Source organism: Tinamus guttatus, unplaced genomic scaffold (genome assembly GCF_059628265.1).
Source record: "Tinamus guttatus ecotype Peru unplaced genomic scaffold, ASM5962826v1 Tinamus_guttatus_pri_ptg000293l, whole genome shotgun sequence".
NCBI lineage: Eukaryota > Metazoa > Chordata > Aves > Tinamiformes > Tinamidae > Tinamus > Tinamus guttatus.
Window position 1 is genome coordinate 978,086 of NW_028288827.1, and position 26,172 is coordinate 1,004,257.

Consider the following 26,172-nt stretch of genomic DNA (forward strand, 5'->3'; position numbering starts at 1 on the left):
GGGCTGCGCGCGCAGCCCTCGCCCTCGCCCCGCCGACCGCTTCCGCAACGGGGCCGCGGCGGCCTAGCGCGCCCCGCGCCCGCCCACCCGCCTCCGCCGCGGGGCCACAGCGCCCTTTTATTCTGACTTTTTAATATTTTTTTTTCTGGACGTGCACCAGGAAGGGATCTCCCGGCGCCTGCCGCGTCACAACACTCGAGCCCCTCGTTATCTGCTTTTTATTTGCTCTTCTCTTTCCACGCTGTCTGAGCGCCCGGAGGAGCCGTCCGCGCCGCCTCATCCCGCGCCCGAGCTTCGCCGCAGGGCCCGGCGCCGCCTCGCCGGCCTCTGCCCGCGGAAGGCGCCTCCCGAGCAGCTCCGGCCGTTCGTGTCGACCTTATCCCCGGTCTCAACCCACCCCTTCCCGCGAGGAGCTCGGGCAGCGCGCGCGGATCGGCGGCACCGGCGCCGCCTGCTCCGGAGCCGAGCGGCGGGGGCGGAGGCGCCGCCGGCAGCGCGGCCCGGGGCAGCGGCGCTGCGGCCGATGAGTCAGCCCCGGGGCGGCATGGAGGGGCCCTCCCCGCCGCCCACGGGCCTCGGCGAGCAGGACGAGGACGAGGAGGAGGAGGAGGAGAACTGGCTTCGCCCGCAGCCGGCCGCTCCGCCCGCCCCGAGTGAGCGCGGCCGCCGCGCGGGCAGCGGGAGCGATGGCGGCCGCGCGGCGCCGTCCTGAGGCGGGCGCGGAGCGGCCCCGGCCCGCTCGACGGCCGCGTTGCTTTTGCGCGTTTCGGCGGGCGTTTATGGGCGTTTTCGCTGCCACCGCGGCCTCCGGGGGCTCCGCAGCTCAGTTTAGTGTTAAAAAACAGGAATTTTGGTCGTCGTGATGCTGCCGGTAATCGCCTCTCTTCCCCAGTCGGCTCAGCTGACTTCAGTAGGAATTTAGAGGGAGGAAAAAATATTTAGAAATGACCCGAAGTCTAAAAAAAGATGCCGAGTCTAACATTTGGACAACATTGGCTTCAAACTGAAGTCCTTTCAGTTCTGAAAAAAAAAAAGCCTTTTTTCCCCCCCAAAAATAAGGTTTGCTGTTTGCTAGCTGCCCCATTTCAGTCCTCACGGGCTGCCCTTGGGAGAGCCTCAACACCTCCAACTTCTAGAAAGCGCTTTGCTAATTATTAGTGTTGCTCTGGATTGATGACGTCCATAAATTCTAGAAGTAATGTAAAGCTTCTTATAGCATCTCTGTGCTGGTATAGCTTGTTTTTTTAAGCGTTGTACGTGAGGCTGCTGGTAATCTTTATTTCCCTTCCTCGCAGCAGGCCACGGGAAGCGCGTTCCGGCGTGCAGGGTGATCGTTCACATTGACCTGGACTGCTTCTACGCGCAGGTGGAAATGCTCCGGAATCCGGATTTGCGAGATAAACCTTTGGGTAGGAGTTTGCTGCTGCTTAACTTGGGGCTTGCGTGCGGCCAGGCAGCACCGTGGCTTTAACAGGGAGCAAGGAGGGAGGATTCCCATCGGGGAATCCCGATAAACCCTCCCTTGCCAACGTCTGAGCGGTTGCAGGAGCAAAGATCACAGGCCGGTCTGCTCCTTTTGGCACTGTCACGCTCAGAAGGTGCTTTATTCCATTCCGAAGTTGGGAATAAATGCAATGCCATCAGTGTTCAGGATGAGTGGAGAAAGTACTTCTTAAATTGACTGCTTTATAGAGCACTTTTCCAGACAGAGCTGTCTGAAAAGGCCCCAAATTGAGCGTGATGGTCAAATGCTAAAAAAGAGCTAAAACCTTCTCACCATCGGTGAGAACATTTCACTCACCATCAGCATCTCAGTAGCTTAAGAGATCGATCTTTCTCTTCTGAAATAAGAGTATTTTTTTGTTTGCTTGCTTTTTTTTGTAACACTGTTCTGATCAAAGCATGCGTACTGCAGATTTTGGCAGTGGTGTGGCACACTGCGGACTTCTGTGAAATACAGCGAAACCTGAATTTTAAAATCACTTAACCTTTATTTTTCAGGTGTGCAACAGAAAAACTGTGTAGTTACGTGTAACTATGAAGCCAGAAAACTTGAAATTAAGAAAATGATGCTTGTGAGGGATGCTAAAGAGAAGTTTCCTCAGCTGACACTGGTTAATGGAGAGGATCTAACTCAATACAGGGAAATGTCGTACAAGGTTACAGGTACAAACTGTTATTCAGCCGAGGACAAAGACTCTCTGTTCAACTCTGTTCACATACATGCATGTGCAGTAATATTATTTTTTGTTGCGTTGTGTTTGGGTTTCTTGTGTCCAGAGGGGGCAGTTTTAGGTTGCGTATGAATTAGCCATGGTTATTGTCTTTTCCTCCTAGATTTGTTGGAAGAATTTTGTCCACTGGTGGAAAGGCTTGGGTTTGATGAAAACTTTGTGGATATCACAGAGATTGTAGAGAAAAGACTGAAACGGCTCCAACAAAGTGGGTGCTCCACAGTATGCGTGTCTGGCCATATATACAACAACCAAGGTGAGTTGAGCCTTTTTTCTACTGAGAAATAGTTGAAATCCTTGTGAGGTTTCATCAAAAGGCTCTTTCCTCACTAATGTTTGCATCTGAGTAGTAGAAGTTTACTGGCAGGCCTTCCTAAACCTGGTTTACACTGATTTGGTTACACTGATGCAAGATTCTGATTTAAAACTTGCCTTTGATGTGTATATTTGCTATTTGAAATGCTCCCCAAACATTATTTATTCTTGAAGAACGTACCCCTGCTTTTGGAAAATAGCTTTTTTCTCTTTTTGCTGGGTTTTTGCGAGTGAGCTTAAGCTTGGATGCTGAAGCCATGGCAGCAGCATGTGACCCATGGGACCACACTTATTTTATTTTCATCAGTTTTGCAAAAAGCCCTCTATGTTTTTACAGAAACTTAGCAGGGTGACTGCTTCCATTCCGAGCCCTGTGTGCTTTCTCCTTTGCAGCTCTGGATTTCCAGGACCCCGTGCACGTGAGGCTGCTCCTTGGCTCCCAGGTGGCCGGAGAGCTGCGGGAAGCTCTGCACGCCAGGCTGGGCCTCACGGGCTGCGCCGGGGTGGCTGCCAACAAAGTGCTGGCCAAGCTGGTGTCTGGGACCTTCAAACCCAACCAGCAAACCCTGCTCCTGCCTGAAAGCTCCCAGGCCCTCATGAGCAACCTTGAGCACATCAACAAAGTGCCCGGTAAGAGGCTGGTACGGAGAGCATGAGAGCAGAGAGAGCTCTGACCCGTAGGAGAAAAACGATTCTCCAAAAGCTGCAGCTCAAATAATTTTGCAATCTTGTTCCTGAAAGGGAATGGCAGGATTTGGAGGTGTGTTTAGGGCTTTGATGCCTTCTTTTTTTTCATTTCTTACACTCTTCTGGATTTTATTTTGCAAAAGCAGTTCAGTTGTGTGACACAACTAAAAATGAAGCGTTGCAGCATCCTTTTAGGATTCAAAAATACTTAATTTCCAGTTTATTTTTACTGTGCTGCAAGCACTGTGGCTGGCATTAAGTTTTATATGCAGCTTTCTTTTTTAATTTGATGACCAAAAAGTCTGCTGAGGGTTATTAAACCAGTCTGTTGGAGCCTGAGATGATTTTCTGAGCAAGCACTTTTCTAGTTACTCTATGCTGACACCACGCTGTTGGCCAAGAAATAATGATGTAGACTGCAGACCTTGGCAGTTCTTTGTTCTGTGTCTTTTCCAGTGGCAGATTCCCCCTTGCCTTTATTTTTCCCCAGTGCTACTGGATGCTTTTGCCAGCAGGAGAGGTAGATGTTTTGTTTGATCGGTCTGACAGCTTTTAATAACCCTTCAGTAACTTTTCTGTGTGTTTAATATACATTTCATTTAGGCATTGGCTATAAAACTAGTAAACGCCTTGAAATGCTGGGTCTTAAAAGTGTGTGTGATCTCCAAGCGGCTTCACCTGCTGTGTTAGAGAAGGAACTTGGTGTTTCTGCTGCTCAGCGTATCCAAAAACTCAGCTATGGAGAGGATGACTCCCCGGTGACTCCATCGGGCCCTCCTCAGGTACAAGTCTTGTTCTGAAGTACTTCTTAAAAGGGAAAAAAATGCTTTGATTCTTATACAGCTTCACTAGACTAATTGAAATGATTCCTACTTATAGGGCTACTTTAATATAACAATTCCTACAGGTTTGTATATACATTCCCTGGTAAAACTTAGGAAATACTAAGGTATAATGTACCTTAAAATCAGTTGAGCTCTGACTGTCAAAGGCATCTTAAATTTCATCCTGCATGCTTGATTTGATGAGAATTTTAATTATAAAATTGTAAGGGCTTTTTTTTTTTAATTTCAGTCCCTTAGTGAAGAAGATTCCTTTAAAAAATGCTCATCAGAAGTGCAAGTTAAAGAGAAAATTGAAGGGCTGCTTGTTAACCTCCTAGACAGGTGACTGTCTTTTGCTGACTGACTTTGTGTCGTGCAAGGACTTTGAGCATATGTAAGGTATACTATATACTCTGTAATATTTCTTCCACTAAAATGCCTTTGAAGGGCAGCACCTGCCTTTCCAACTGCTCTTCCCCTTTGCTTTGGTTTTGTCTCAAGTCATGGATTTCCTCCTGTGTTGCCTTAATTTCCTCTTAAAACTGTCTTTTCCATCCTCCTTCCCCGTGCCATTCCCATGCAGCTTCCTTGACAAACACTTGTGCCTTTTTCCATTTGCTGATTCTTTTCTACTGTTCTGATGGTGTATCACAGTATTTTAGTGCATCTTCCCTCATCTCCCTTATTTTCTATGAAAAGCCCTAAATCTTTCTTTTCAGTGTGTGGCTTCCTCTAATTTCACTCCCTTAGTTTTCGCCACTTACACTTGTCTTCTATTAAGCAGATCTTTTTTTTTCCTGGTAGTCTGGAAAGTATATTCATTTCATTTTCATAGTTATAGATACTAGATTATACAGGATGCAGCTAGGACCAAAAGTTCCCCTTATAATCCATAGTAATCCGTTTAGGAATTGAGAGAGATCCCTAATGTTTACATTAAATGGCCTTGTAACTTAAACTGGATGCTGTGACAGTTTCCTTGGCCCCCTGAAAAATATTTGTGGGAATGCTTATGGCTTTGTGCATGTTAATGTTCTCTAGAATACACAAAGATGGAAGAAAACCACACACAGTAAGACTGGCCATCCGCCAGTTCTCATCAACTAATAAGTGGTTTAATCGGGAAAGCCGTCAGTGTCCTATTCCACCTCATCTCATTCAGAAATTTGGAAAAGGTAAGCCTGGAATTTTTGAAAGTACCCACTTTGTGCTGCTGTCTTTCAACTTGCCTGAAAGTTGTATTTTGAATATTGGTTAAGTGGTGCTGCAGTCAAGTATGAGCATTAGAACAAACCTAGAAGTAGAGAGAATGTTTTGAAAAGAGCTAATGAACCTACTGCAGTGCTTGATGACTGTCATAGTGCATGCTGAGAAGAAAATCTTAATATGTTTTGCTGAAAAAATCCCTTACTTAGTTTCAGAATAACATTCTTTAGACCTAATAGTTGGAAGTTTTTCCTTCACTTGTAATGGATATATCTTGATGAGATACGCTAAAAATATATATACATTCTTCCTACAGTGAATTTCTGTGTTACTGTCAAGTTGTAACTCAGCTTTGCCAGATTAGGAGCATTAAAGTGGAAGGTGGGTGGGAGATGCTGCTTCCTGCATTAATTATCTGCTTGCCTTTTCTATGGATTTGAATTATATTCCCAGATAAATGGAATTTATAGTAAAATGTCTCTTTTTGAGGTACTTTTTAAAATGAGGAACATATAGCTCTCGTCTTTCTCAAACTTAAGCTTTCTAACCTAAGCAGCAATTGCAATTAATTTGACACTTCAATTCAGAATAGGGGGTGAGGAGGTAAATCTGAATCACTGCTACAGCAGCATAAAGAATCGCTGTTCCCCGAGTTGCTTTATGAATCCCCAAATTACCTCTCACTGTCCCAGATTATCCACTGAGATTCGATGCAGCTTTTCACTTCTAAATTGTTTGTAGATTCCTGTTACGTTGCAAGTGCCTGAAAATTATTGTCTCCTGCAGTCATGCAAATCCCAGTAAGCTGTGCTGCTATTACCAGTGTTAATGTAATGAACACGTAGCCCTGGAAAGGCCTTTTTTGTTAGGGCTAGATCATTTCTTAACCCTACTCAGCTTGGCAAGAATCTTCTAACCTAAGTGCTAATGTTAAGCTACCTTCCTGGGGTAAGATTCAGCATTTTGGGGGAGAAAAACACTCCATATTCAGTTCGGGGCATACGTGACAGGGCAAAATGTTAATGACCTGTGACACAGTGATTAGGGAAAAATCTCTTGGACTGTTATGTTAACAGGCTATCTTGGAAAGCTTTAGCAGATTTTTAGTTTAATATTAGAGAAATTTATCTTCCAAGGTGAATATAAGTGTTGCCTCATGGGATGTATATGGTACTGTAAATACTAAATACTCTCAAGATGTTAAGAATAGTGTTTTTATTTATATTTTAGTCATCTTGGGTTACTATTGATCCCTGTTTTTGTCCACATGCCGACTGATGAAAGGTCAGGATGTAAAATTAAGAGTGCCTAATATTTTGCCTTTGTACTTTGCTACTTAAATCATAATCTCTTTCAGTTGTTTACAGAAAGCTTTTGGTGGCATACGTTTCTTTTCTGCACTGTTTGCATTAGAAAGCAGCACTGTAATACCCCCCTTGGCTGACATCCTCATGAAGCTCTTTCGCAAGATGATAAATGTAGAGCTCCCATTTCATCTCACTCTTCTGAGCATCTGCTTCTCCAACCTCAAAGATCTTCCTAGCAGCAAGAAAGGATCGATTGGTTTTTATCTAACAGAGGTGTCCCCACTTTCAGCCTCTGGTAAAAACATCCAGGTAAGTTGAAAGACACCGAGACAATTCCTTCTGAATACACAAGTTCTGAGATGATATTTCTGTCTCTAGATAGAGATTTAAAGCTTAATGCTTTGGAGCTCTATGATCACAAATTGCATTTTTGTAGTAAAAAGAAAGATTCCTTTGGAGTCTTTTGAGCAAATGTTACAGGTTTTCTTCCTTTCATTAGTTACTATTAAAACAGATTTAATCAGAGCAGATTAAATGGGACAGACAGCTAGGTTATTGACCTTTTACACTGAAGAGAACAGAATTTGCTCAGGGAAAAATCCCAACCTATGTCTTGCAAAACTAATCCCCAAATTTGGCTCTTCATTCAAATAAGATCCACCATCTGTTGAGCACTTGTGAAACAACAAGCCACTCGGCCAATGTATCTTTCCATATTTTACATGAAAATGCTGCAGCTAATACTTATGTAGTAGCCATATACAGATCAAATTCAGGTGGAGTTGATTTAAACCTGAAGTTTAATTTTTACCTCAGATAAAATCTCACCGATGTTTGTAATCTATCTTGTTGCTATTATAAAAATGCGTTTAGAGTGATCTGATCATCCCACTTTCTCTGTGTTCGTAAGTCTCCCTGTTCAGACTAGAAATCAGTCAAAGATTCAGTTCTCTGCTGGCCACTAGCCCTGGCTTCTCATCTGCTTGAGCTTCTGATTCCTGCTCCGCATTGAACAGAGCTCTACACAGCTCTACACACTGGAGCTTATGTGTTTTTTTTTTTTTTTTTTTTTTAATCTATGTGCCTCTCATATCCCAGGAAAGGGAAGATGTCTCACAAGGACAGGCAAGTTCTTGGAATGAGAATTTCAACAGAACTGGAAATACACCCATGTGTATTACCAGTTCTTCAGAAGAAAAGCAAAGCCGTAAAAGAAAGGCTGGAACTCCCAACTTTCCATTTCATTGGTCTCCTGATGACATTGACCAGGAAGTCTTCAGGGAACTTCCAGAAGATATTAAGAAAGAAATAATTTCTGAAAGAACAGGAAAAATGATCCCCACAGAAAATGCTTTTAGTCAACCATCACTGTGTTTTCCAAAAGAGATAAATAGCGCTTCTCCAAGTTCCAAAAGAGTAAGCAATGACACGAACGCCCCGGGGTGCAGCATACACTTCACAGGGGCTCGTGACTCTGCAAGCCTTTTGGCACACAGCGCCAGCGCCAGTTGTTCTTCCAAGTATCCTGGAAATACGCTGCCGGATGCTGATACGGAAGAAAAGCCTAAGAACCCTGTGGATTTCAGAGAGAGAGACTTGCTGGCTCTGGAAGCTGGAGCCAGCCAAACTGCTCTGCCTGCCCCTGGCTTGGGTGAGGATGAGCAAGCCTTTGGAATGACCTCTGAGGCTGAAGCCTCTGGGAACAGAGAGGGAATTGCATTTCCTCCTCATGTTGACCCAGAGACTTTTTTTGAACTCCCTGCAACTGTGCAAGCAGAACTGTTAGCTGAATGGAAGAATCAAGAACTCGCATCCAAAATGTTTGTGGGCAAACGCCCTGAAAAGCCTAAAGCAAACAGAGGAAGAAAGAATACAGCATCATGTCTGTCACAGTCTAACAGTTTACTACGATATTTTAAACCAAAATGAAACACTTTCAGAATGAAGGAGCACTACAAGAATAGGCACTACAAGAATGGACACTAAAGACAGTTCACTTTATGGAAAACAATGTAGATTGTAAAGATGTAAATATTAAAAGTATATTTTGGTAACCAGACGTAATGACTGCTAGTTTTTTTTGTTTGTTTGTTTAAAGAGTAATTAGCCCATCTTGTTTTTCTTTAAGACTTTTAGACTTGCCCCTTATTTTGTAAGCACAATTTGATAAATCTTACATTGTCCTAAAATACTAGTTCGGTTTGGAAAAAATGCCATTGTGTATTCACTGTTACTAATGTCACACACTGCCTGCAGGGAAGAAAAACACCTTTTGAATTTATATTTTGTTGATTTGTATTACTTATTGTTTGGTGTTATTAGCCATGTGGGAGGGCAGGAAGCTCTAGAGCTGAAATCTGGGTACACACTATTCTTTTAGCTTACAGCTTTGCTTCTGTGACTGGTAAACTTTCTGCCAGATTTGTCAATACTTCCTGCCATTAACTGGTAACTAGAAGCATTAGACTACAAGGCTAAGGCTGAAATAAATATACATATATATATAAACTTATGATATAATATTATATGTATATAAAATGTGTCACCAGACTATTCCTGGACAGTGTGCAGCATATAAAAAATGCCTGGGGCTTTGGTCTTCAGGATTCATGAAAAGACACGACTGAGTTACAGAGCAGCTTTTAATGAGATGCCATAAAGTTGAGTTCATAAGGCGACTTTTTGGATGTTTAATTCCAAAACACTGAAAGAGGAGCTAGTTGCTGTTACACAGTTGTAGAAATAAACATATTTAAAATCTGTAGTATGCGGGATATTTGCTTATGTCGGTCAAAAGTACATACTTTTGAGGTAAAAAAATATCAAAATGTGTTTAAAGCTATGGTAAAATATTTTTGATTACTGTATTTTAACATTGCCATAGTTTACACCACCATATTCACACGTAACTATATGTAAAGTGCAAAAATATTACAAAACATCACGGGATTACAATGAAAGCTAGAGATCCTGTATTTTTGATGGCACTTCAGTATAAATTCTGACATGACTCCCAAGAGCAGAAAAAAATAGCATTCATAATTTAATATTTAACAGATAAGCTTTACACATTTCCACATAATCCACAATTAAAATACTAAACTTCATCCTGTATTAAAAATTAATCCAGATCAAAATGCACATGGCATAAGTGCGTATTAATTTTCACTTGTGTTTAATTATGGTCTTTCAAGCCTTTCAATCCAGCTCTCGTTTCTGTGATTAAATTTATGAGAGTAGTAGGTATTGCTGTCTCCACCACAGAGTAGGGAAGCATTCCGCCTAATTCTGGCTGAATATATACAACTAACTTGGAATGCTCGGGGTTCCTAGGATGAAAAAGAACAGAAGCCTTCAATTAGCACTCCCTGCTCTTGCTGCTAAAACTGAAATGCCAGTTAGGATTGTCCATCTCTGAAGTCTTATTACTCATATGAAAGAATGAATTATGGACAAAGTTCCCACGATGGGAACTTTAGCTATTACGCATCTCATGAGGTTCCTTAAATAGTTTCAAAAGGAGATTGAGCCAGAAAACTGACCTCCAGGAAACAGTGAAGTTTCCCTGGACCATAACTAGCTCAATAAAAAGCTCCTATATGGCTTTTATTAAGTTTTGCATAGAGATGGTAACTGAATAATCGAAGATAATAACATAAGGTGAATTTAAATACTTACTCTGGCAAGGGTGAACACACATACCCACAAGGATTGTTAAAGCCACGGACACAAGAAGGAGAGGGAGGGCATCCTGAATATTCCACACTCACAGCTGTATCGCCACATAAAAATAAAAAAAAGTAGCATCAAATTAGTTATTTTATATATATAAAATGTGACTCAAGAAGAGAATTTTTATATAAAAGAAAAAAAAAGCCACAACATGATCAGCAGAATGTTTAGTAATGGTATTCTGTAGGCAAAATGCCCAAATGACATGAAATACTTGTGCAAATAATTCAATGTATGTAGAAATTTCTACAGGTGTTTGGACAGGTATGCCCAAAGGTATTATCATTGAGATGTGTTTGCATATACCTAGTGCTGCGCTGTGGTTTAGTTCTGAACAAAGTAGTCAGTTTGCTAGCAGACGTGTCAAGAGCTTATTGTGTTAGAATAAAGAACACAGTATTTTTCTAAAGATCAATTTTAGCAGTTGCAATATGACATTTTCTTAAAAAAACGGTTTGTTAATTTGGTATGACCACACATGGAGCAAATACTATATACTGTGACTGAGCCGCTGAACTAACTGGTTAACAATTCATATTAAAATTGCCAGACTGCAGCAAAAATACATAAACATGCAGTAGTTTTGTAAGACTTACAGTTAGTTGTAAGGATACCACCAGGATAGGGTTTAACATGCACCAAGTCAACAAAATCTCGTGATGAGATCAGTCCCATGCCATAACTATGTGTTACACTGTGATATACACCGGTATCCTACAAGTAAATAAATGTCATTTGTTGAATTAACAGATAAGAAGCCAAGTTTTAGTTACGTGGGCAGCACTATACAAACTGCAAATCTACACAAATCTGACAAACTGGCAGATCCAGGGCAGAGAGAAGTGAAAGCTTTGCAGAAAAGGGGAATATTTTTGCTTTCTCAGTGTGGAGAGCGCTGTCACACATTTGAGTCATTTACACTGGGGTAATATGTTCTCAGCCGTTTCTCAAGCACCTGCAGGGCCATCTCTTTCAAATGGTTAGCTACAAGCTGATACTTTTCATGGGGAAGCCAAAAAGATCTGGAATTCTGAATATGCAGTATTTCACCGCACTAGTACAGGATCAATTCAATTTCCATGCTACCCCTGACTTTAAGTGTATCTAAAATAGCTCAGCATCTAGCAGAATGCATGACAGTATCCAACTATAGCATCTATAATACTAACATAAATTAAGAAGGATCTCATCTGTGGATTCCCTAGAGTGCAATCAAATTCTTGTCTATAGTAGTTGTGTTCACATAAAAATTACCTGTTTTTTTCCACACAAACACAACCAAGCAGTCCTGAGGCTATTTGCATTTTGTACATTTAACTTCTCAAACGCCTGCTTTACCCCCGACAAGCCAGAAGAGTATTTTTTTTAATTGGTGCTAGCCACACTAACTCAGAGAAAGGTCCTTTCTCTCAGTTTTGCTCTGATTTTGTCTCATCCTTGATGAGAGACTTGATGGAGACTTCTGATGTTTCCCATCCACTGAATTCTTGACATGCTCAGGGTTATTTATTTTATAATAAATACTCCTAAAGGGTTAGGAGAAAACACGATTCATACCTGCCTCATACCAGCTAGCACAGTTAGAAATTAAAAAGTTTTTACCGAATTAGAATATATTTCATATTGAAATCCTAGAGAAGTCTTTTTAATCACAACAATTAAGGCAGAAAGATTTTTTTTAAATCATTCAATGAAATTATTGTATTACCTGGTCAATCTTCTCTAACAGCGTGTAGGATTGCAAGGCTTTGTCCCACTTGTTTCGATATTCAGGAAGATACATAAAAGGAATAATTTTACTAGGGACTTCCTTAATTATCCCTTCTCCACGGTATCTGGGTTTTATAAAAAACAAAAGCAAATTATTAATTCCCATTTGTGAATTAGAAAAGGAGCTATACAACAGTAAAGATCTAGCAGTTGGTTAAGCCGGGCTACAATGAGCTAAAGCACTTGCTGGATTGATTGAACTTCAAATAACAATACTTCTTCTGTAACTCTTTTGTGAGAATATTATGTTTTTGACAGCAGGCATTTTAAATGACTTTTTTATTGTCAAGTGCTAGATAGAAACCTATTTGTTCAAACAGGTGTAACAATACTTATCCATTAACTTATCTTTTTCCAGATGAAAACTTTCAAAATCCATTTTGATATTGACAACAAACAGTGAGAAGATTTGTAATCTAGTGTATTCTGGCATTTCTCAAATTTTGGTCCATAATCCTCCGGGAATCTCGAGAAGGGGCTCGGGTGGGAAACAGAGCCCCTAGCAAGGAAGCAGGAAGCTCCTGCAGCGCTGGCAGCTGCTCACGAACGTGGCCAGTTCTCACATCCAGTTTCTGGAGAAACTCTGAATCACGGCTAAGCACCCACGGGCAGCAATTACCCTCGCAGGGGAAGGATGCTGCAGGAACCAGATGTGCTCAGGAAGAGACCGTGCTCATAAATGTTTTCATGAGACCAGAAACGCGCAGACGCCGATGATGTATGAATGTAAGCCAGGAGGAGAGAAGGAAAAAGAAAGAAAATGTAAAGACAGGTGTAAAACCAAGCACAGCGGGCCTTGTAAAATTACAGGTATGTTTCTGCACTCTGCAACAATTTACTGCCTTGGTGGAGCGAGTGCTGTGTGGGTGTACGTGTCTGCTCCGGAAACCTGATTCTCCAGTAGCTACAACAGGTACGGATGATGATGGGACACATGTTCACATCTGCTGAAAAACAGGGAATGTAAGCTGTGGCAGAGCCAGTTAAAATCAGCGTATGAATATTTGGATACACCCTTTATTGCCACAGCTGCCGTGAACTTATCGTGTTTACCAATCTCGTGAGCAGCTCTTGCCTCCATCCTGTAATATCTTCTCTCCTAAACTCAGTGTTAGTCAGAAGGGTTTCCTCTACGCAAGACCTCTGAAAAATACAAGTGCTGGAATAAAAGGAAGGGCACTCGGCCTACCTGAGGGCAGGATTTGCATTTGCTTTCACTACCAGATCACATATTGACCCCTGGGAGCTGGCAAACTGTTAATACTCCTGTCAGTTACTGAAAAGGAAGCTGGCACTTGCAATACCTGGTTAATAAACACCCAATGTCAAACATGCTAAGGACCAATGCACCTCCTCAGAGCTCCATATAAAGATTTCTACAAAAAAAAAAGAGGAAATGGCAGATTTGGGGCTTCCTAAACAAAAGGGCAGAATGCACCATGGTGATTCTTCTAACTGCAAAGAATTTACTCAGACAAAGCTACTTGGTACAGCTAAAATGATTATGTGACTGATTGAGACTATATCTTTTTCTTCCATGGAAACAAGTTTGGCCAAGAATTCTAGGCATCCAGATTCTTGCTCACTTGTATTCACCTGTACTGGGTAAGATGTTGAGTTGGAGAAGAGATAATGCCACTGCTAAACTATACAAATTTATATTAAAATAACAGTATTCTTAACGTTTTCCAAGGAGGTGGTACGGCTATTTTTCATTATAGTACTACAGTACGATTCTTCAGCAGTGCTGTTACAGCATTGAGTTCTGTAGTGAATAACTTTGTTATTAAAACTCTTAGGAAAAAAAATAGATTTTTGGATTTTAAATAATTGAAAAAAAGACCAGATGGGAACTTTCTCTACTGTTTATCTGTCTAGATTGATGTTTCACATGACTGAACAACCATTAGGCAACTAAAAAAAAAGAGAAGCTCAGGCCATGTCATGCGTGCATCTTTTGCTTCTCCTTTCACACATATCCATCTTTTCTGGATGAATTTTTTCCCCACTCTGGTCACTAAGAGATGACTAAGGGATGACTAAGGGATCGTGAAGGAGAAGCAGGACTGCAGAGAGGGGTAGGGAGGGAGGGCAGCATTGCTAGGGAGCAGCACCAGCTCCCTTGGTGACAGCAAGTTGTGACAACCAGCCTGGTCTGCCTCACCTAACTCCACTCTTTGGGCCAAATCCGTCTCCTTAACAAAAGCTTCAGAGAATTCATAGCTTAAAGCTGCTGCCCCAGAGGCTGCGTGAGCCTCTCATTGCTGATCCAATGTGCTCCGTTTCAGATGCTGGAAAGAAGTGCAAAACAAAAAAAAAGGACAGATAAGGGAGAGTGAGAAAGCATGTTTACATGTGTGGATAGCAGTCATTTCATAAGGATAAAGAGGTGGACAGGGAAATGGAAATGCAATGGTTTGAATAGAGTTTTCCTGCCAGGAAGAGCTGCCAAGTTCAGGCTAAAATTGTGCTTCCACATTTACTTATTCCATAATAATAGCTGTTGTTCAACATTTAATCTCCAGAGCATTTTTGAAAATTACTTGGGAAACCCATCTCTTCTCGATGCCAGCACTGTGGCTGACCCTGCGTAACAACACGCAGCAGCTTTTTTACAGCCAACAAATTTTAACTTAACACTTTTAGGAAGAATAGGGTATAATTAGCTTTTCTAGTCAGCTAGTGGCACCCTTAAAGAGTGAAGTTCATCGTCATTACAATGACAAACAAAATGTAAGTACTTACAGGTTTCCTGAATACTCTTTTGAAGGTTTTGAAGCAACTGTAACATTTTTCTCAAAAAAAAAAAAAGTTTGTTAGGAATTGATAAAAAGTATTCAACTATTCTTTAAAGCAAAAAGAAATTGTAAGCACTCTTTAACAACAAAATAGATGCAATAGAAATAGTATTAACATTTTCTTACTGAAATTTTTATCACTCTCCATCCTGAAGTATCTTGGTGGTACGACAAAAGTTTTTTTGCAACTTCATCCGTGATTTTCTTATAGTCCATTTATCTGTAAATTTAAAAGCAATTTGCTTGAGTTCTTGTATCTACCTGTATCTTTTCCACAGGCTTCAACGAGCCTTCACTATTCCTATCAAATCAGCTGCTTCTTATCCATTATATACCATTAAAAAAACAAAAATCAAAGCCCTTAATGAGAGAAATTATAGATGGGTTTCATGCATATTTTGTCCTGAGAAGCAGCTGCTTGGAGTGGATCTTAACACTGACGGACTTTCACCGTCTCGGGAGGCACGCTGCTCTCCCCGCGTTATTTAGCGTTAATATTAAAGCTAGTGTTAAAGCTACCTGTGCTCATACAGTTTTACCACATCAACCCTCAATCTCCGTCCCCCGCCAGGGCCGCCGCGGCGCCCCTCACCTCGCCACCCTCTCCTTCGCGGCGCGCCCGCTACCCGCCCGGGGAGCTCCCTGTCATGGGAGGTGCGGGCGGCGGGCCCAAGGTCAGCAGCGCCGCCGGGCGCCCCGGAGTGGCCGCCGCCCGCCAGGAGCGCCAAAGCGGCCGCCGCCAGCGCCGCGCTGCCTCGCGGCCGCCTCAGAGCGGCGGCGACGGCCCCGCGCTTCCCGCGCCCGCGCGGGGCATGCTGGGAGCTGTAGTCCCGGTGCCCGGCGCGGCGCGGCGGCGCGCCCCGCTCGCACTACGACTCCCACAAGGCCGCGCGCCCGCCTCGCCCGCGCGGGGCATGCTGGGGGCTGTAGTCCTGGCGCCCGGCGCAGCCCGGTGGCGCGCCCCGCTCGCACTACGACTCCCACAAGGCCGCGCGGCCGCCGCCGCGCCCGCGCGCCGCCATTCTGGGGAGCGGCGCGCGGCCTTCAAACCGCGGCGCGGCAAGTGCGGGCGGTGACCGGCGCTCCGGGGCGGGCACCGGGGCGGGCACCGGGGCGAAGGGGGCGAAGGGGGCGCCTGGAGCCTGGGCGAGGCGGCGGGAGGCACCGTGTCGCCTTGGGCATTCCCGTTATCTCCCTGCTGCGCGGGAAATGGCGGCGGGGGGGCGCCCCGCGGCGGCTCTCTGTGGTGAATAACCGCCGCCCAGCGTCGTTTGGGTGTTTGCCGTCCCTTATTTTATTATTTTATGCTGTTATTTTGTTTTACCTTACTTCCTTTGTCCTTTGCGCAGCTGAATCATAGAAATCCTTACAACATCGTGTTTGCACAGTGTGCGTGTGATGCTGCTGTAATAAAGCTAGTAGTTTTTTCTTCCTTGTTATATGACGTCTCTTCTTCAGCACTGTTTTAGATTGTTTCCAGGCAGGGGATTTTACCTGCAGGAAGGAAATGAGCTACCGAGTTTCTTTCAGTGGCCATAAAAACTCTGACTGTGGTGCCTGGAATTAACCTGCACTTAAAGCTCTTCAGTTTATGGTTTTATAAACCCAACTTGCCTTGGCTGTGCTGTCAATTGCCCAAATAGAGCAATTTTAAACGTTCTGTTTTCTTTTTCTAGAGGCTTTATTTTTTGCCTTTCATTTTTCCAGCAGTGACATGTGTATGTGTCAGACTTACATACAGTAATAGTGATTCTTAGGGAGAAAAAAAAAGCATAAAAATAGAACTCATATATAATGTTCAGTTTATGTGAAGGAAGTTCAATGAAAGTGCTCATTTACTGTTTTATTCTTTTACATTTAGACTGCTTGGGAGGATGAGTGGAGATTCTAATAAAGAGCTGGATAATCACTGTGGCAAACTCCTTACAAGAATCCATGGCCATCTCTCCTGACTCCACGGTGTCTTCCCTTCTGGCAAGCTGCAGCATTGACAGTGATAATTCGTACACAAGCAGCGTGATTCACTACAAGGACAAGCTCTACAGCTCTGCATCCGAGGCCCTGGAGGCATATATTGAAGATTTTGATCTAAGCCTCACATCTTCCGAAATAAGCACTGGAAAAATCTGTATAAATCAAAGCACTCCCAAGCACGCTCCTTTTCCAAAGCACCGCACCAAAAATAGATATGTGACATCTTCTACAAGTAGGTCTTTTAGTCCGGTGTTGTCATTTTGTTGCTGATGTTGTTGCAACAACGTCCTATCAGCTGAGTTTTAGGGAAGGAGCGTTTCCTGCACGGCTGCTTGCAGGAATATGTGATGTAGCAAATGGTATTTGGCAGTGCCTGGCAATCTTTGTCATCCTCTGTGATTCTTTCTTGGTAAATTTGTGAAAGACACGGAGCTCGTGACCACACTCATGGATGCAGTGGCAAATTCCAGAGCATAGAGTAGGAAATGTGTTTTCTATAGTTGACTATATGCTAAAAACAAGGTAAATCATGGCTTAAACTTGAGTCTCGACAAAAATCCCAGTTCCCTTGCCATAGGAAGTAACATCAGAATGTTATAAATGGAGAGAGCTCCCTTAAATCTTGCTTCGTATTCAGGAATTAGAACAAAATTTGCTTCTTATTTATTGTTTTGCCCTGAATGTACTTTTAGGTCTGCAGTCTAAACTAACTTGGCCTAGGGGTAAACTTAAACGGATTTGAATTTGCTTTTCATCTATTACTTGGCTTCAATTAATGGATATTTAATTAAATATTTTGGATATTTAATTAAATATTTAAACTTGTATGAGAAGATTGAGAGTAGATAACTGTGCCTGAGCTAGTTTACACTTGCATTGACAAGGACAATTTTGATAGCATACTTGATATTTTTTCTCTTCTTTAGGCTGTAATTTTCCTCACTTCACACCTTTCTTTTGCTCATTTCATGAATAGAGCTATCCAAAAAATGGTTTTGTAATATAAATCACCCTCCAGTTAAATTTGATTGATAGTGCCAGCAAAAATAAGCGTTCTGATTATGATAGAAAAATTGTTCTATAAAAGACATCATCTCTTCATACATTACACTGAGGCTTCTCTGTTATTCTTAAGTCTCATTTGCTTCATTCTTTATTTCTGTGTATTACAGGTGTCTATTGTATACAGCTTTCTTACAATATTGAGTGAAAATGAGAAAAAAATTACTTCCATCTAATAGCTGAGGACAGCCTATTTTTGTAAATCAGAGCGTATTCAGTAAAAATAAGGATTTAATGCCATAATTCTTCTCTGAGAATCATCCAGCTCTAGTCTTAGATAGTATGTGCTTTTCTGCATGATCATGAAATAAGTGTATAGGCCTCTTGGCTGGCCTTTAGTTGTCTTTTTTTTTGCTGTAGTAAATTTGCTGTATTTAAATATGTGAAAAGTAATCTCTATGCTGCATGGAAGAAGTCTGACTATTAAGGCAGAAATATTAGGGATGTATTTGCAAAATGCACAGTTCCAAATGTGTAGTTAAAAATAGATTGTAGGAAGTTGGAGGTTTTTTCAGCATAGTGGTTCTGCCCATAACTCAGTAGTAATGATGCTGTCAAAAGTTCCTGTGAGGAGTTGTCATATGACTGTAGAATCCACATGTTTATTGTCCAACATCAATTATACTGTTACATAATTATATTTTCTAGAAATTTGCTTTTCCTGCAGTATTCATCATTGGAATGTTAGCTAAGTTGCCATCCAAGGAGAGTTTATACTATGCATCAAATTGATAAAGATGTGTAATTAATCTTAAAAAAAAGTATTTGTCTTGTTGTAGTAACTTGGTATGCATTAAAGCCAAAGCAATCAGTTGTACAAATCATCTTTGTGCTAAAAAACAAGGTTTCAGAAAAACGCTCTAATGTTTCCCAATTTAGGAAAAGCACTTTTTTGTGCATGATGCATCAGAGAAGATGATTATCTCTGGAAGTTGTTTTTCTAATTGCAAATAGACATTGCAGCTTTTCCAAATGTGAGTGTGATTGTAAGAAAAAAAGGGAGCTTTTGGGAAGTGGGTAGCTTGAAGATACTTGCATTGTTGCTTTTTTTAAAGTTTTTTATGTTTCATCAGGATCAGGTAAAGGGATAGATGCTGAGCACTTAAGATTAAGGTGAAGTTCAAATACAGTAAGAATAGGATATGTTAGAACCTTTATTTTTTGAGTACTGTGAAAGGAGGAGTAAGTTTCAGCTGGTAAGTTTTTCTCGTGAATCTGGTTAGAAATGGAATCACTCTTGCAAGAACTTGGATTCAGTGCCTGCAGGTGAATAATGCAGTCAGATTTGGTGCTTCATTTTCAATCTTACAAAAGTCTTATTTTTCTCCACGTGGAATTTAGCAGTTGATGAGAGCTGTGTTCCTTTTTCAGCCCTGGAGGAGCTCGGGGGACGTCCCGGATGGGGTCCGAGGGCCGAGCGTGACCCGGACTCCGTCAGTGTCACCACAGATGACCTGTTAACGTTCCCACCCGACGGATCTCGGCCCTTTGTCCAGCGCAGTCCTTTTAAATCAAGACATCAAAATTACGAATGGAATAGACGATCCCTAAAAAAGTCAACTTCCTGCCCTTACCAAACCTCACCCTTTGATACCGAAAAGGAATTCCGTCTCCAAGAGAATGACAAATCTGTTCTTAATCAGCAGCTCCATGGAAATTTCAACAAAAAGAAGCACAGCACATGTGCATCTCACAGGTACCATTCTGTCTCTTCCAAAAAAAATCCAAGAACCTTCTCTTTTGAAGAGAACTCTAGTGCTTTTCCTGGAAAGAATTACCCAAGATGGCTTACCAGTGGGAAGTCCAACTTAAGTGTGTCAGGGATAAGCAGTATCCCAAATTCTCACTACCCCATCTGGCTTAGCAGTCCTAACCTTTTTTCTGATTCAGCTAATAAAAGCGATGGGCCAACTTTTAATATACGACGTGAAACTTCCTCTTCACAACGTTCAGAGATTCTGACCAAGAGGCACTCCACGGATAAAGAGGATTCCGATGGATTTTTTGAACACAGGGGTTGCCTGGATCTAACAGGTGATAACGGAGTAGCAGAAAGTTGTAGCTCTGACAGTCCAGACTCCTGCTTCCAATTTGGTGACTCCTTTTTGAGACGCACAAAACAGCCATTCAGAGGTAACCGCATTGCAAAAATGTGTTTGTCAATTTTGGGGGACGTGTCTAAATAAATAAGAGGTGTTCGTGTTTTAAATCCCAGCATTACCTGTGTTAGTTGGGCTGCACTGGACAGTGGATTTGTTTACTCCTTTTTTGTTTGACAAATGATTAAAAGCATTTACTAGTAGCTGACCAAGTCAAACAGCTGCTGTACTTCCAGTTTTCAGATAATACTCAAATTAATACTTAAGTATTTCTTTATAGCAAAGAATATTTATTGCAGTAGCGTGCTTAGCACCTTGCAGTAAGATAACATTAATTCCAAATATTTTAATAGAATTTCAAGCACCGAAGTAATTATATAAAGTGTTGACTTGGAAGAGAGTGTTTCTTAAACACAGTGTAGATGAATCTGCCACATTGCTAAGCAGTATCATTTATCATGCAGTCTTGTACCTGTTTTGCACAATGAACAGGAGATATTTGTAACACTTATATTTGGTAGCCCCTTTTTGTAACGGGACATTGCTGTCTAGCAGCAATCTTTGTATCATTAGATATTCTCTAGATATAACTTTGATATCCCAAACTAGTATCTCAAAGTGTTAATCACTTTCGCATCTGTAATTCCCATTTTAAATTATGGTTTTAAGACATGGTTATATCCATTTTTTTCATGCAGAATTTTCTATCAACCACGAACAGGATAGATACAAAACAAATGAGAATGTGTCTGTGATTTCGAGTGCTTCTCTCACCATATTTTTAAATGTGAATTTTGCGTGTGAGTTTATATATAATATGCCTGTGTATGTTTACATGATTAGTCTCCCAGGTAGAAGAACCTATATAAAATAACAGGAAAATTAACCAAGGAATTTACAGTATCAATATATAATTTTTAACTTTGTTTTGTGCAATAGTCTTCATTGTATTTTCTGCAACATGAAAGCACTTGAAAAATACTGTTACAAATCTTGAATGCTGCATGTGATATTTGTATTAAATAAAGTAGGAGGAGAAATGCTTGAGTACTTTAGACCCCCTTCTGTCAACAACCTTTCAGATCCCACTCGGTACAGATGATTTTTATGCCTTACTGTCATATGAAGATAAGCAAAGGATCTGTGTTGTGGCTACAGTATCTGTAAAATATTTCCAGTGCTTGGTAACTCATCTGTAGGAATTTTTCTTTGGGCATTATGTAAAACTGAACATAGTGTGGAAATAATGCCAGCTTGAAGCGGGTTGAACAGCCTGTATCTTTATTTTTTAGAAGACCAACTCGAGCTCCTTCTCTTGAAGGCAGAGGAATCTCTGGAGACTTCAACTGACGATTTGTCAAATGCTCTGAAAACTGATGACAGTCCATCTACAACAGATATACTGGAAGCAGAAAGATCATGGGAAAATATCCCAGTTGCTTTGTAAGTAAACATAGGTTTATTTTTTTTATGCAAATACATAATGTATTTAGTGCCTTTGTATATAAGCAGCAGCGCTGTGGTATATACATAAAAGATTTATAGCTAGATTCCTGTGAAGTGCTGTTTCCAGGTCAGGAGATTCATGCCCTGCTTTCCCTTTTTCACCAGCTTGAGAAAGTGCTATCAGTATTACTTTCTGCTGCTTTTAAATACTGCCTCTTATATCCTTTATCCTTAACACAGAAAGTGATGACTTCAAGAGAAAAATATTTAAGGGAGCTTAAATTGTTAGACTTAATAGTTTATGAGCTTACTGGCTAATGGGTGTGTGCTTTAAAAAGGCAGTGTGGCCTTGGGAAATTTTGGAGCACTCTTGGGAGTGAAATTTCCAGTGTTCAGGAAGGGACAGTTTATTTTATAGGTCCAAAGAATGCTAGAAATCAACACTGGCTGTTCCTATAACTCCTTATTTAGAATGAAAAAGAGGATATTTGCATTGCCTTTGTGAGTTTCCCATTACCCAGAAGAGTTCTGAGGGGTGTTGGGGTTGCACAGAGGCAGTGGATCTGCTCCCATTATAGTGGCTATATGCTAAAACACTTCTTTTAGTTTATAAATCTCTTATTCCCCACTGCATTCTTGTTTCTTTAGCAAACCACCCGTGCCTGTATGCAGTGAGGACGAGGAGGATATTCTACAGCTCTCCAAGGCAGCTATTGTTCATGAATTCCTAGAAGACTGCATAAAAAACAAAAATAAGGTCAGTAAAGCTGGGTATTTTATTGACGACAGTGCCCCAAACACATTAGACCAGTAAATATTAAAATGGAGAATGCCTGTGAAATTGCTGTCATTCTTGCTGAAATATATAAACCACAAAGTGAAACTGCACTAATTTAGTTTATTTCAGCATATTGAATTATTTAAATTAAACCCTATAGTCCAACGCTTGATCACAGTTATGATTATAAAGACATCCAACAGTAAAATGCTTTGCTTAGTAATGGTTTTACTTTTACAATCTCTATTTTTAAATAATATTAAGTAAAGGGAGAAGGGCTTCAGTTATTAATGTGTTCTTGTTAGTGTGTGCTACTAATTCCTTGCTGGTGCCCTGTAGGCTGTGAGTCAAGTTCAAGAGGTAAGTTATGTAATATATTTCTTATTATTCCCACTGTTGTCTTGGAATTGGATCATAGATTCAATTTACTCTCAGTTACTCATTTTTACCCCATTCTTTCTCAGAAAACTTAATATTATTCACTCTTTCATTTTAATGAAATGAACCCTTTCTGTTAGCTTTTTTCTTTCTGAGATGAGATGAACACTGAACTCAGCATTCTAGTCGAACAGCATATTATTAATTTGTGTCCATATATTCTGCCCCCTTGACTTAATTTGCATTTTTCCAAACATTGAGTGCATAATTACTGGGTAGATGCTAATTACATGACTAAACCAGCAGCGTTTGCAGCCCAGGAGGTGGCGACAGCGCCGGCTCACAACGCTGAGGGAGCTGCTCTCATCCCCACGACATCCCAGCTAATCCTTGGCTTTGGGAGACATGGAGCAATATTTAGGAAAATCGGACATTCCAAAATGCTCTGTCCTTGTGCTGCTTCAGAGTCGATGAGTCTGTGTTTTGTGCTCCTTGGATTTCAAAGTGATTTCAGGGACTTTATTGTCACTTTGTAAGTTGTTTGTAAAGTTCTTAAATGTTCTTAAATCTCCTGTACCTGGTAAAGCTTACACTAAGGAGTGAATGAAATGATCCCTACATAGGGATCAAGTGGGCTGGAGGAAAGGGCCAACAGAAACCTCCTGGAATTCAACAAGAGCAGCACAGGTGGGAGTAGAGATCTTAGGTTCCTCCCCAGTGAATTACTTTACAATTGTACAATAGAGTTGTTCACAATTCAATGAAAAGTGCAATAAAAATCCCATGCTTACAGCTAAACTAGCTTCCTTTTCATCAATTAATATATTTTTTTTGTTCTTTTTTTTTAGCTTTCTGAAAAAGTAGGTGCTGAATCAGAACTGTGCGACAGGGAGATGATCCCTGTTACTAATTCTCTTCAGAAGTAAGTGGTTGTTTGCCCTCTGACTTGTCATTCACTTTCCATAAGATGTGCATTAAAAAATGATAAATTAGCTGAGAGGCTTGTCGTGTGATCCATAAACTTTGTTAGAATAAACCAGCAAGGAATAATAAGTTTAGGAAAAGGCAGAATGGGAAACAGCTTTTGATTATATAACGTATTTACTTCAACAAATCTCAGTTTGCTGTCTAGTGCTATACTGCAATGTTAAATAAAAGGATTTTTTTAATTAAAAACTGTAACTTTGTCTTGGTAAGCTGTGTTCTGATGTATTTTGCAGCCTTTAATGTGCTACGTGAAATAACCTATTACTTAAATAATTTAGTAGAAACTGCTTATTTGTGTGACCTGCATTTGAGAAAACATATTTGAACTTTGAGAAAAGCATTTTTGCTTTAATCTTAGTGTATTTTATAATCTTTAAGATAGAATGAATGCAAGAGTTAGACTTGCAGGTGAGAACTGTATCTAACACCATTCAAACTGTTAAACTGTTGGTAAGAAATCAGGCTGTTTTAAATGTAAGTGCTTGTATGTACACTGTGACAAAAGTCTTCTTTTTCCTCACCTAGGGCTTTGCACCATTTGTCTCGTCTTAAAAGCCTTGTTGAAGATACCAGCAACAAGCAGGAGCAAACTGATGATCACCAAGAAGATGAACAAAAATGAGCAATCTGTGAAGCTAATATCTAGGAACTTTTAAATACTGTGTAACAAATAATCTGGGGGCCTGAATCTTTTTTGGCAGCTGCACCAGCTCAGATTCTCAGGCAGAATTATTCAGTATTTCAACCCATTTTCATTATTGTGCATGCACCACTTCAAAAATTACTCATGTTTCCAATACAACATGTGTTGAGAGAGATCTTTGTAGAGAATATTTTACTAAAATAATACGAATGCTTTCATGGAAGAATCTCTGTGTCTTTGTAAAAATAAACACTGTAAATATTAAAGTGCTTGGCCAGTTCTAGTCATTACTTAACTGCACGGATTATCAGGAAGTGGGAGCTGAGAGGCATGTGAGGAGTTGAACAGAAAGGTTTAGGAAGAAATATGCCATATATTTAGTGCTGTTCTTTGACAGGGCTTTAAGTTGTAATCGTGTGCTCTGTGTTCTGCCAGCTGCATGCTTATCAGATGTCTTGTAACCAGACTGAAGTCTTTTCCACAGCGCCCTTTCCACATCCCAGTGAGGCCTGGCTCTCTGGAAGGAGAAGGTGACTCGTTCAGGAGCGAAGAACTCGTGTTTGGGAGCAAAGAACAAGTCACAGCGGATGGGCTCCACCTGCAGACTGCTGCTTTCATGGCAAGTCCCTTCAGTTTTCCTTGGCTTGGGCTTTTGAAGCTCATCCTATCCTAAATAAGCAGAAAAGTGGTTTTAGCTAAGAGTAGAATGAGCTCAGCAATGCCACCGTGAGCACAGGAGACAGGGGTAGGACTTGGCCCTTCTTGGCAGCAGCAAATTCAGAGAGAAACCCCAAAAACCCCTTTCCTAGGAAACGTGTTTGCAGAAGTTGTTTGCGTTGCTGGGGCAGGAATGTACCAACCACCCAACGTTGCCCTGCAACTGCCGCTGCGTAACTCCTACCTCTTAAAGCAGAGGGGAGGTTTTAGGGAAGGAACTCGGATGCGGAAGGAAAGCCGACGTTTTCCATGAGCTCCTGCACGCCTCGGCATGGATCACGGTGAGTTTCCTGCCTGGAGGGCAGCAAAACCACCCATTTATTCATGCCCAGGGGCAGGTGGCCCTTGGAGTGCTGGGCATGGGAGAGCTGTGCTCTAAACCCTGATGGAATTTGGATATTGTAACACCCTGGGGCTCCTTGGATCCTGCTCGTGGGGTTCCAAAGGGCAACACACACAAAACACCCCCCGCTTTGGCCTTGCTGCTGAAGCAAAGCTCTGCTTTGCTGCTTAGAAAGCCTTTTTCATTAATTCTCCTTTGGAGAGCTTCACACCCAGCCAGCTGTGCAATTCTTCACTCCCTGGGTGTTTTCTCAGCCCAAGAGTCATCTCTACTCTCTCCTGTGCCTCTGAATGCTTGTTTTTAATTCTTATTACTATTATTATCCATTTCTATCCAGTTACCCAACTTTCAGTCCCTGATCAGGAGTTTCATGGCAGACAAATCTAAATAACAGTATCAATAACCCCAAAAGCACCTTCAATGTGTAACTGAGAACCAAGCAAGCGACGCCTGCGAGTTACAAAAAACAAATATAAAAAAGAATAGAATAGAAAATAATGCCAATCAAACAGCACTAGTCAGCAAATGGAAACACCCTAAACCACAAGGAAAAATAAAACCCAGAACTGAGTGTGTAAATACAGTGTTGAACAGAGGTATTAGCTGTTTTCCCAGTAATGCCACTGATGTTCATAGCGTTGAGGCTGTGTCAGAGGACAGGAATTTTATTGAGCTCTAATCTCTTCTGCAGTGACACCGAGTGACAGAGGAAAAGACAGGCACAATGATAAAGGCCACGATTTGGAGGAAATACGAAAGAAAATAGCTGGCATGGTTGGAAGGAAAGTCACGGATGCTCAGCAAGTTACAAGAAGTGCTTGTGGAGGAGGTCCACGCGTGGTTGTGATAGTGCATATTTGCATATACAGGAA

General features: G+C 41.4%; 3 protein-coding genes across 3 annotated transcripts; 2 read left to right on the top strand and 1 right to left on the bottom strand.

Moving 5' to 3' along the window:
- The first annotated feature begins 1,322 nt into the window (after positions 1–1,322).
- On the top strand, positions 1,323–8,511 carry POLI (DNA polymerase iota). The gene is made up of 9 exons (XM_088527855.1): positions 1,323–1,409; positions 2,002–2,166; positions 2,338–2,490; positions 2,943–3,179; positions 3,840–4,018; positions 4,311–4,402; positions 5,102–5,235; positions 6,680–6,882; positions 7,672–8,511. The coding sequence occupies exons 1-9, from the start codon at positions 1,373–1,375 to the stop codon at positions 8,500–8,502; spliced, it is 2,031 nt and encodes a 676-aa protein (XP_088383981.1). The 5' UTR covers positions 1,323–1,372; the 3' UTR covers positions 8,503–8,511.
- A 686-nt stretch (positions 8,512–9,197) lies between these two features.
- On the bottom strand, positions 9,198–15,590 carry STARD6 (StAR related lipid transfer domain containing 6). The gene is made up of 7 exons (XM_088527856.1): positions 15,466–15,590; positions 15,000–15,093; positions 14,821–14,870; positions 12,014–12,140; positions 10,902–11,019; positions 10,252–10,345; positions 9,198–9,902 (listed from the first exon to the last, which is right to left on the bottom strand). The coding sequence occupies exons 2-7, from the start codon at positions 15,087–15,089 to the stop codon at positions 9,749–9,751; spliced, it is 633 nt and encodes a 210-aa protein (XP_088383982.1). The 5' UTR covers positions 15,090–15,093; positions 15,466–15,590; the 3' UTR covers positions 9,198–9,748.
- Positions 15,591–16,747: 1,157 nt separating this feature from the next.
- On the top strand, positions 16,748–24,219 carry CUNH18orf54 (chromosome unknown C18orf54 homolog). The gene is given in 7 exon segments (XM_088527881.1): positions 16,748–16,783; positions 16,785–17,079; positions 19,281–20,042; positions 21,301–21,451; positions 22,103–22,211; positions 23,459–23,532; positions 24,123–24,219. Coding segments are annotated over 7 exon segments (1,524 nt in total).
- Positions 24,220–26,172: the final 1,953 nt, after the last annotated feature.